The 11,649-nt window shown below is 41.7% G+C and overlaps 1 protein-coding gene across 1 annotated transcript; it reads left to right on the plus strand.

The window, feature by feature from the left end:
* Positions 1-3,324: 3,324 nt before the first annotated feature.
* LOC116911758 (gamma-aminobutyric acid receptor-associated protein-like 2) lies at positions 3,325-3,678 on the plus strand. The gene has a single exon (XM_032915752.1). It carries the CDS (start codon positions 3,325-3,327, stop codon positions 3,676-3,678), a length of 354 nt encoding a protein of 117 aa, XP_032771643.1.
* The last annotated feature ends 7,971 nt before the right edge of the window (positions 3,679-11,649 follow it).

The raw sequence follows: 11,649 nt of genomic DNA on the forward strand, positions 1-11,649 counted from the left end.
GGCTTCTTCTCAGAAGGAGACTATGGAATCACAGGTCTTAAAATGCCAATACTGTCTCCTGGCCTTGGAAAACTGCTCAAGGACAGTCCCTTGATAGAGGAAAACTTGGATAATTGCATCCTTCCTGTGACATGGCTTACGTCAGTAAAGTGCTTACCTTGCAGCACAGGGGTGCTCAGAATCTATGTAAAATAGCCAGACAAAGTGGTACACATGTGTAACTCCAGAGCGGGTGAGACAAAGAAATGTGGATGTATAAGGTCTTCTGGCCAGCCAACCTAATACTTGGTTGACTTAACTGAGACATACTTATGAACTCACACTGAAGTGAGTTTACTGTGAATTCACTCTGTAAGGTTTATTTTCTTGACTGAAAATGAGAGTTTGGTAACCTCCAAGTTCACTTCTATTTCTGAAACTTGGCGTGTCTACCTTATTCTTCCTTGTTAGGAAGTCACTATTTTTAGGGTCTGGGTAAACCAGAACTACTGTGTTACCCACAAATAGTCCATATTCTGGCTCCTTCTCAGAAGAAAGTTTATTCTGCATTTTGGAACTACATATGAAGGTGATGTTTATGCATGTGTGTGTGTGGATATATAGTTAGGATGAGTAGATATTAGATAGAGATAGATAGATAGATAGATAGATAGATAGATAGATAGATAGATAGATAGATAGTATATGAAAGATAGCAGGTTATTATAGACCATGTAATAGACAAATGATAGATACATAGATAATAGTCACATACATTCATGCATATGTATCATATATACATTCTCTATATAACACTATGTATATAATGTTTATCTATTTATACAGTGTGGGGGCATTTTAATGCCTGATTACATGCTGTTTCACAAACAACAGGACTCACTCTTCATTAGTAAAAGGGGCCAACTTAAGACATTGCAAAGGTCACATTTACACAAAATATATGGGACACAGATGTAAGTGCATTGACAAAAAATAGAGACAGGCCACAGGGCTGGCAGAAGGATACAGAATGGGAGGACAGGAAGCTTCAAGGAAGACATCCTCAAAGGCATCTACATGCAGACCACACAGGCCTGTGCATATTAAACGAGCTCTCAGACAACATGCAAGACAGTGCTAATGTGGATAAAATATGGATAAGGAGAGACAAGATAGCAGCTAAATGAATAAAATTGAGACATTGGAAAAATGAAACATAGCCCTTTGAGCCAAGTGACCAATATCAATATCCAATTCAAAAAATTTGAGAAAGTTGGTGCACAGACTACTAATTACAGCAAAGCAAACATTGGGGTACTTGAATAGTTACCACTTCTTGAGCACATATAGATAGGCAGAGATGCAGGGTCCTGCAAATGGATGAAGAAATGGCATACATTGAGTGAATGACTCTCTATGGGACATCAGGGTACCTGCATGGTTGACCATAACCTAGAACTGTGTTACTCAACTTCCTGCCTGTATCTCTTCTATGAAACTAAGAACCACCATTCTACTTCTCTCCCAGAATCCTTGAAGGACTAAATGAAGTACCGAGTCTACTCCTCTAGAGAGCTGCCTCATCCTCTTTGCATTCAAATGTAAGCATTGCTATATCTGACTATTCTGGAACATTCAGGGAGGATCCTGGAATGTAAGCAAGATTCTCATCTGGAGGCTGGAAAGATGGCTCAGTGGTTAAGAACACTGACTGCTCTTCCAAAGGTCCTGAGTTCAATTCCCAGCAATCACAGGGTGGCTAACAACCATCTATGATGAGGACCCGATGTCCTCCTCTGGTGTGTCTGAAGACAGAGACAGTGTACTCACATACATGAAATAAATCTCTTAAAAAAAAAAGATTCTCATCTGGCATTTTGTCAGGAAGTAGCTGACTGAAGCACCAGACTTCCAACCATCCCACTTCCAAGAGTCCAAGCACCTTGACCCCTACAGGACAATCCCCCCCTCTACAGATACCCTCTGCCACCTTGGCCACACCACACCTTTCTGTCCACTTGGTGTCTGATCATCTCCTGTCTGCCTCGTGGCACAGAGAATGAATGTCCCACACAATGACAGCCATCTTGCTCCTGTTCTGATCTCGTTGTCTGTGGTATGGCCCTGGGCTGAAGCCGTCACAGCAACTTCCAAGCTCCTTTATGCTTACAGCCTCTAGCATTTCCAAATTATTCTAATTTCACAGCCTGATCAACCGAGCTTGGGCATTCATTTTCATTCTGCTATGATCATTCTTTCCATTACTTTTTGAAAATTTCAAAGTGACAGATTCTCCATATAAATTTTTTTCCTATCAATTCAAAGGTATAAAAAGAAAAAAAATAGCTCTTGATCTTGCCCTCAGGGTAAGCTAAAGGCATAATTTGGAAAAAGCAGTTTTGTGAGTGCTGAACTAAATGAGGTCTAGGTACAGCTGCTATTATACTGCATGTAGAGATGGATCTTGAGTAAGGGGCCAAATTAGCATTGCCCCTAGACATGTGACGTCCAAATTATACTGCTTGGGGCTGTAGGGAGAAGTCTTCAACCAAAGAGGAAAGAGTCTTTTGACTGCTTCAACTGGGGCACCTTCATTTTCTGTTTTTCTGAAGTTCCAGTAAGATGATACTGGGGAAGAGAGGGAGGGAGGAGGGAGAGAGAGAGAGAGAGAGAGAGAGAGAGAGAGAGAGAGAGAGAGAGAGAGAGAGAGAGAGAAACCATCTTCCACGAGCATCTTTTCTCTTGGGTTGGATTCTGGTAAGTGCTCAAAAGCTGACAATGTGTGGTTCTTCTCTCTGACAAGTGTCTGGAAAGCAGATGGTCTGCGTTATTGACTGAGCAAAGACTGGTATGTTTTAAACACAAGGCTAAAAGAAGTGGTTGGTTTGATATTCTGTTATGAAGTCTTCATACGGATACAGTGAGATCTCTAGGGGGAAGGGCGGTGTCTCACATGCTTCTGTATTCTTCAAAACCATCCTCAACTCCAGCTTTCAGATACTCACTAGGTACCGACAGCCGCCTTGAACTATAGCAGATCCATCTCAACCATGTTTCCCAACTACATTCTTCTACTGCCTGCTGTGTTTTACAGATCTTTGCTGGTTTGCTTTTATGATTCTGTGATAAACATATGACCAACAGCAAGTTAGAGAGCAAAGCACTTATTTAACCTTACAGGTTAATGTCCATCGTCAGGAAGTAAATGCAGGAACCCAAAGCAGGAACTGAAGCAGAGACAACTGAGGAACACTGTTTACTAGATTGCTCCCAGGCTCAGGATCAGCTAGCTATGTGGTCGCTTCATGGATGTATGTGCCTCAAAGAGCTGGCTCTGTTACATCCATGAAGTGGATGTTTAAGGAGGACCACTCGCTAGAACACAGATGCATGGAATCCATGAAGATCAGAGTGAAATACCCCCACTGGATTCTGGTGATCATGGAAAAGGTCTCCAGCTCTCAGATTGTTGACATTGACAAGAGGAAGTACTTGGTCCCATCTGACATGGCTGTGGCTCAGTTCAGGTGGACCATCAGAAAAAGGATCCAGCTTCCTTCCGAGAAGGCCAACTTCTTGTCTGTGTACAAGGCAGTCCCACAGTCCAGTCTAGCTATGGGACAGCTTTACAAGAAAGGAAAAGATGAAGACGGATTCTCGTATGTGGCCTACAGCAGAGAGAACACTTTTGGCTTCTGAGACCCTTTCTGAACTAGGTGTAGCCTTTCTGCTTATGTATCTTGTAAATAACTGGCTGTTCTCAGTAACTCTGCCAGTCTCCACACAGACCTACTAGTGCATTTGTAACTGGATTTATATACTGGAAGGTTTTGTTTCCTTAGATTAGTAAATTATCAGAGTTTTATTTTCAGTTTTCTTTTGTGCACTGACCTCATGGCTATGTGCTCCAGGGAACCTGTCCTCTGGGAATCAAATTTAATGAAGGTATTTCCATAATGAAAGGAGGTGGGTGTGGTATTAAACTGGGGGGGTTGCTGCTGCAGCATTGTTCTGGACTATGTTCAAAATGTTAGATGGCTAAGTATTAAAAGCACCCAAAGGAAAACCTTATCAATGCGAACACTTGCTTCACTAGATTTTGCCAACTGCAAATCATGTTGAACTGAGTGAATAATCTGTTCTTCTTTCTGAGACTATTAAGGTAAGTAATTAACAAAAAAAATCCTTATAAAGGCAAAATAACAAAAACAAAAACCATAGACAGATATGCCCAGAGATATGCCTGTTTATCTCTTCAAATAAAAAAAAAATCTCTTTATTTGAAGAGATAAACAGGGCAAACTTTCTATCTTTGTGGGCATGTACAATAGTGGGAAAATATATTGCAAATGTAGTTATAGTAAAGTATTTGATAGACTCTTTAGCAAAGAAGGTGTAGTCCACAGTGGGATTACCCACCCCTAGCTGGAAGACCGCTGCACAGACTTTAGGGATATGTTCTCTCTGTCATCAGCTGTATGGTCACCTCCTCCCCTCTACTCCTCAGATGTGTGGGGAGAAGACTTAATCCTTACAAACACTTCTAATCCTTACCTTCTGGGCACTGAAACAGTCTCAAACAAAAGTCTTTGTGCATATCGCCTGCTCAGCTAATGCATGCCATTTCAATACTGTAGAAAAGGGAAGTCTAGTGAACACCCACAATGGTCTGGACTCTTCTCCATCAATTAATAATCAAGATAATATCCCCTCAAATACCTTTTCAGCACTGTGGAGGTAATGCCTCAGATACGGTTTCCTTTTCCATAGGTATGTCAACTTGACATCTGAAACTAACTGTATCAGAGCTGTTGGTGTTGAAACCTGAGTGTCCTGGCTTTTGTTAAAAAGATTTCCCAAAAGAGAGTTGCATGTAAAACTTTTAAACATCAGAAAACCTTTCCTCTTACTTTTTCCTGGTGCTCAAGCTGCATTTCTGAGATATGCTGCCCAGGTTAGCCCACCTTAGCCATGTTCCGTCTTCTTAAATTGCAGCACCACAGAGTAGCTCCTTCTGTGCTAGGAAGATGCAGTGGGTAAGAAGGCTATCTGCCTTAGCAATAAGAACTGAATTAGAATCACCAGAACTCATGTAAGAAGCAACTGACTTTAGTGCTGGATTTTTGTGTGCAGAGCCAAGAGGATGCTTGGGGGTTGCTTGTATCTACCCTAACTCTAGGTTATGAGAGATCCTATCTCAAGGGAATAACTTGCAGAGTATTAAAGTGGGGCCTTTGACATCTACCCTTTGGCTCCCCATGTGCACATGTACTGCACACACACACACACACACACACACACACACCACTGCCTTTCTTTATATTTCTCCTTACACAGAGGATCAATATCAAAGAAGTTCCCTCTCCTAACCTAGACAGCCTGTGTCCCAGGCCCATATTTTATTCTGGCTGATCTGATAATGTCAGAGTTAATAAGTCTATAGAAGTTCATAGTTTATGGTGTATCACTGTGCTCTTGCCCCACGATAAACATTTTCTTTGGGAAGAGGCTACTAATGATTAATGCAAAGAGTTCAGAGGTGACATTTTGATGCCACAAGAGCTTCCAAATCAGAAAAAGTGAATGGCATCATAGTCCTTTATCTGCAGTCTTACTACTACATTGGTATAGGAAGTAACTCGATGCTTTATGCCTTCATGAGAGTCAAAATAAATGATTCTCTCTTCCCAGGGCCACATGCAGCATAGTCTGAATTTTGCCTCATGTACTGAATATAGTGATTATTAAGTGTCTTTTATGATTCAGGCTATATAATAAGTATAAGATTTGAAGAGATAAACAGCAAACTTTCTATCTTTGTGGGCATGTACAATAGTGGGAAAATATATTGCAAATGTAGTTATAGTAAAGTATTTGATAGACTCTTTAGCAAAGAAGGTGTAGTCCACAGTGGGATTACCCACCCCTAGCTGGAAGACCGCTGCACAGACTTTAGGGATATGTTCTCTCTGTCATCAGCTGTATGGTCACCTCCTCCTCTCTACTCCTCAGATGTGTGGAGAGAAGACTTAATCCTTACAAACACTTCTAATCCATACCTTCTGGGCACTGAAACAGTCTCAAACAAAAGTCTTTGTGCATATCACCTGCTTAGCTAATGCATGCCATTTTAATACTGTAGAAAAGGGAAGTCTAGTGAACACGGAAATCAGTCCTATTGTCTACAAACCAAGAAAACTTACACACTGAGTCATGCTAGGGAATTCAACCCCACAATGTTTTGTCCTTTGCCATCAGGACTCCATTTTGTTTGTTCCATTCATAAAAAATGTCTTCTAAGCCTCCATATTTAAGATTTAAACCAGAGTGAGTATAGATATGGACCTAAGGGACAGGAGCGGTCATCTTGAACTGAATGGGATAAGTCTCTCAGTTGGAGGACAGAAATTAGGGTGCTTTCTTTTACTTGTTCTCATATGGTATATTCTAAGCTTGGAAAGATCCTTTCCTAGGGTACCTTCAGGAAAGGAGGGCAAGGTATGAATGGAAGTAGAATCAAAACAGAAAACATGTAGAAGGGCTACCATCTATAGGTTTTAGGTTGACAGGTCAAAAAGGAAGATGTTCAAAGATTCTAAGTGGTTCAGGTCTTCAGTGTATCAAAAGTGCAGTCAGAACTTGGCCTGTGAGAGATGGGACTTCTTTGTCTATGCTGGTCTCTCCTCTTCTTTCTGTTCCTCAAAATGTCTGAAAGAGAATGTGGTTTAGAGATTCTGACTGTGGGTACCCACCACAGACATGAGCAATGGGTTGGAAGAGTAGAACAGAGAAGTAGAATAAATCCCAGAAGAGACGGAAACCATAGGGAGGTATCACTGACATCAGCTGCTTTTTCCTTCCTGCCAACATTAAAGAGGGAATATTCTGTCTCTTTTCCCCTCAACTAACACATTCTTCAGGGTTTTGGAGAGAAATCAACTTCACTTAGGAAACCATTTAGCAAGTGCCTGTTGAAAACCAGGTACTGTAGCAAGAAGCATTAAAAACAAACAATAAAACATTTTAAAATTTTCAACTCCTACTATCCAAAATTCTATAATGCAAAAGGGAGAAAAATATATGAACAAGTAATTTCTTTTTTCCATTTATTTATTTATTTATTTATTTATTTATTTATTTATTTATTCACTTTATATCCAGACTGACCCCCTCTCCTCCCAGTCTTCCCCTCACATAGCCTTCTCCCCCTGAGAAGGGAAGGCTCCCGCAAGTACCAACCCACCATGGCACATCAAGTGACCGAGGTCTAGGCATATTCTCTCTCACTGTCCAGACAAGGCACCCCAACTAGGGAAAGAGGATCCACATCCACAGGCAGGCAACAAGATCAGGGAGAGCCTGCGCACTAGTTGCTAGGGATCTGCATGAAGACCAAGCTGCACAGGTGCTATATATGGCAGAGGGTGGGGGAGGGGGAGGATAGGTTCAGCCTATGATTGTTCTTTCATTGGTGGTTTAGTCTATGGGAGCCCCAAGGGTCCAAGTTAATTGACTCTGTTGGTCTTCTTGTGGGGTCTCTACCCCTCCTAGCCCCTCAATCCCTCCCCCAACTCTTCCACAAGACCCCCCATAGCTCCACTTAAGGTGTGGTTGTGGGTCTTTGCATTTGTTTTGGTCAGCTGATGGGTGGATTCTCTCAAAAGAGTTATGCTAGGCTTTTGTCTGCAAACATAATAGAGTATCATGAATAGTGTCAGGGTTTGGTCCTTGTCCACAGAATAGGTCTCAAGTTGGGCCAGTCATTTGTTAGCCATTCCCTCAGTTTCTGCACAATCTTTGGCACTGTACTTCTTGTAGGCAGGACAAAAGGACAAACTTTGGGTCAAAGGTTTTGTGGGTGAGTTGATGTCCTTTTCCTTCCACTGGGAGTTCTGCCTGGCTACAGGAGGTAGCAATTGCAGGCTCTGTATCCCCCACTGCCAGGAGTCTTAGCTAGAGTCACCCTCATGGATTCTCTGGAGCTTCCCCTATCCCAGGTCTCTGGCACATCCAATAGATGACACCCCCTCCCATGCCCACTGCTGATTTCCATTCACTTTCCTGGCTTTCAAGTTCTATACATTTGCCTGCAAAATTGAAGATGTCCTGGATTTTAATGGATGAGCAGTGTTGCCCTATGTAAATAAACCACATTTTCTTTGTCCATTCTTTGGTTGAGGTACATCAGGGTTGTTTTCATTTTCTCGCTATTATGAACAAAGCTGCTATGAACATAGTGGAGGAAGTGTCCTTGTGATATTATGGAGTATCATGAACAGACTTCAACATGACATTATAATGCTAATAAAAGCATAAACTGGTGTGTTCGGTGTGATACAAAATGATACTACTGTTTAGGTGAGGTGCCAGACATTCTGAGTCTGCCTTCAGAGTTATTTCTCCCATTATCCATTGCTCTGTTTCAGGCAGCTACTAAGTACTAGAGGCTCCCCTGTGGCCTCCTCTTCTTTCCATGCCTTCTGTCTCCCCAACACACACACACACACACACACACACACACACACACACACACTCTTTTCCTTCCTCTCTCTCCCCCTCTTCCTCCTCCTCCTCTTTATCACAGCCAACCAAGAGTGATACTAGGTGGATTCGGGGAGGTGGAAAAGAGAAGCTAAGGTGTTTGTCTCTTGAGCTCTCTTCTTGCAGATTAAGAGGCTGTGGATAGGCTGCCACACTCCTGCATCCTTCTTTGCTTCTAGGTTCTGGGAATGCCTTTCTTGTCCAAGGAAGAGGCAGGTGGCATCCTCTGTGTGGATGCCTCAGTTTATCTCTTTCTTAACAATTCATGATTTCCCCAATACCTTGCTAAACCTCTGTAGATAATCTCTGCATTAGACTTCCCTAAATTTATATATAAGTGGGCCATGTCTTACCCTAATGGTACTGTTTGGTTTATGAAAAAAAAAACAGAAATAATTTGAAGGGCTTCAACAGGGAAATTAGACTAAATGGTGGCAGGTAGCAAGAAGAACAAATAACAGGCAAGAAGAGAAAATAAAACCTGTACGTGATGCTATACCCCTGACACATTAACCACCACATAGCCATGGGAACCATGCTAGTTAGAGAGGAAGATAGTACTGGGTGGCAAAAATCTTTTTCTTCCACACCAAAAAGTTCAAGAAGTTTGAACTTGGTCTCATGCTACTGAAATGCATAAGACCAGGCCAGAATAGCCACAACAGGGTTAAGGTCTCCATCCTCTCTCTATCATCTGCTTTATGGTTATTTTCTCCTTTTGCTTCATGAAGAAAAAACATTAAAAGGCTGCTATTCATCCCACGAACACTCCTATTCCATGCCTTCTGGATGCAGAAGGCATACCACAGCAAAAGTCTTTGTGAATGTCAATTGCCCAATTAATTCGTGCCGACTTTAAAAATCTAGGATGACATTATGAGACCCAAGGCAGAAAGACCAGGCAATAGGCTGCTGCAAAAGTCCAAATGTGCGATGTTTTGAAACATAACATAAAAATGATTTTTCAACCAAGAGACTTTATTAATATACATATCCACAAAGTGAACAAGAAAGAAAAAGACACAAGGCAAAATTATGGGGCTATATTTAACAAATGACAGATTAGGTTAAGAGGTCAGTGGCAATGAGAAGTGTTGACTGGCTCTCAGATTTCTCAGAAGGAAAGATTCTTAGGACAACCAATCCACAGTCAGGGGCACTTTAAGGGGATTCCAGAGAGCTCTGTTTCTCCTTTCAGTGGTTAGCAAAAGCTTCAGAATAATAGCAGTATAGAATTAATATGTGTCATCTTATATTTAATGAGATTTGAATAAATTGAGTAAGCTGATTCCATTAAGTAAGTGATCCTTTCTTCAGTCAGGCAGAACTCAGGGGGGAAAAAAAACGCTCGTATGTGCTTCATAGAGCCCAGCTCTCCAAAAGCACCCACGATGTATCCTCTCAGTTGCTGCTGCTGCTGCTTATATGAATTCTATGCATATCTGTGTAAAACAGCCTTTCAAAGTTAAGGCTGTCAACTGTGAATCTGTAGGGACAGTAATAACAAAATAGGAGGAAGAATGTTTTCCTTTTTCCATCTGAAAAAAAAATTGTATTTTCACTTGTAAGAGGTGACTCATTTAATTTTAATGAATTAGAAAGCAAAGTGTGTGTGTTTTTAAATCAATTTCACAGCGTGTTGGTGTGTTGAAGGATATGTAAGCAGCTGAAGGGCAGGAGGAAGGGAGAAGGTGACTCTAAAATATTATTTCCAATGTCCAGCCTTAAACAGTAATATTTTGAAACCTACAAATTATATCCAATTTTTTTGCCCTAACATCTCTGAAAGGAGTGGGCCCTGCGTGGGTGAAGATTTAGACTCGGTATGAAGCAGTTTCTTGGTTTTGACTGGCGTTCATCACAGAAGAAGGAAAGAAGAACCAAGTCTAGACTCCAGCTTTGGAGGTTGGCCAGGGTTCTATAAATGATGGCAGGACGCTCGCAGCTGGGCTTTATCACACCCATTGCCAAAAGAGGAGGCATTCCCTGATTTGATTTTCCCATTAGGCAGTTACTTCTTCCAAACTTAGATTAGGACCTGGTCATAGTCCAGAGCTATCTATCTCATGGCCAAATCGAAGAAATAATAAAACAGATGGAAGCCTGGCATATCTTCCTCCTGAATTCTTCATTTCATACCTGTGTTCTTTAACTCCCTTCTCTCCTCTCCATCTCTCATGCTCCTGGCAACCTAACATGGAAAAACCAGTATAATAGCACAGGCTTACATATGCATCTACTCTTCCATAAGCCAAATAAAGCAGAACCATGACTCCTCCATTCCAGTAACTCTAGAAGTCCCTGTCCCGTTCTGTTCTGCCTTTCACTATACATATGTGTCCCACCACACTAATCTGTCTCTTTTACTATTCTTTGGCTTCCTTGGTGAAAGAGCCTTACGTATCATTGACCTTTCACATGACTCAGAACCTGGCTGTTAAGTGTTAATTTAGTACGTGAGAAATGACAGTGGGTCAAAGAGGGACACAGTGAGTTGGTGTCTGGTACACTCTGTGAAAAGGACCGATAGCATCAGGCAAGAGAAAAGATTGAATGTGATGTGGCAGCCGATCTGAGCATTCAGCTTACATTCAGTCATGCAGCCATGATGACAATAATATTCCTAGTTACAGATGAGGGACGCTAAGGCATGACCTTGAAACTAGGAAGCCTGTGTCAAAACCCACATCATATCCTCTGTGCCTCCCTGCTTCATGATTAAGGTTAGCAGACACAACCTGTAGAGTGGACTGTACTTCAGCAGATATCACTGAGTGCATTCACGTCAAGTCAACCTCGCCCAATAGCTGGTGGATTGTTTCAATCCAGTAGGCTTAGTTTTCTCGGGCACTTTTATGTATGCTAGTATGTGTGGTTCAAGTGTATTCACATGCAAGGGTGTGTGTTTGTGTGTGTGTGTGTTTGTGTGTGTTTGTGTGTGTGTGTGTGTGTGTTTGTGTGTGTGTGTGTGTGTGTGTGTGTGTGTGTGTGTGTGTGTGTGTGTGTGTGTGTGTGTGTGTGTGTGTGTGTGTGTGTATATGTGTGTGTTTGTGTGTGTGTATGTGTGTGTGTATGTGTGTGTGTTTGTGTGTGTATATGTGTGTGTATGTGTGTGTGTTGTGTATGTTT

This window comes from Rattus rattus, chromosome 10 (assembly GCF_011064425.1).
Source record: "Rattus rattus isolate New Zealand chromosome 10, Rrattus_CSIRO_v1, whole genome shotgun sequence".
NCBI lineage: Eukaryota > Metazoa > Chordata > Mammalia > Rodentia > Muridae > Rattus > Rattus rattus.

Coding starts and splice junctions, on each gene's coding strand:
- LOC116911758 (XM_032915752.1), top strand. CDS start 3,325: ATGAAGTGGATGTTTAAGGAGGACCACTCGCTAGAACACAGATGCATG.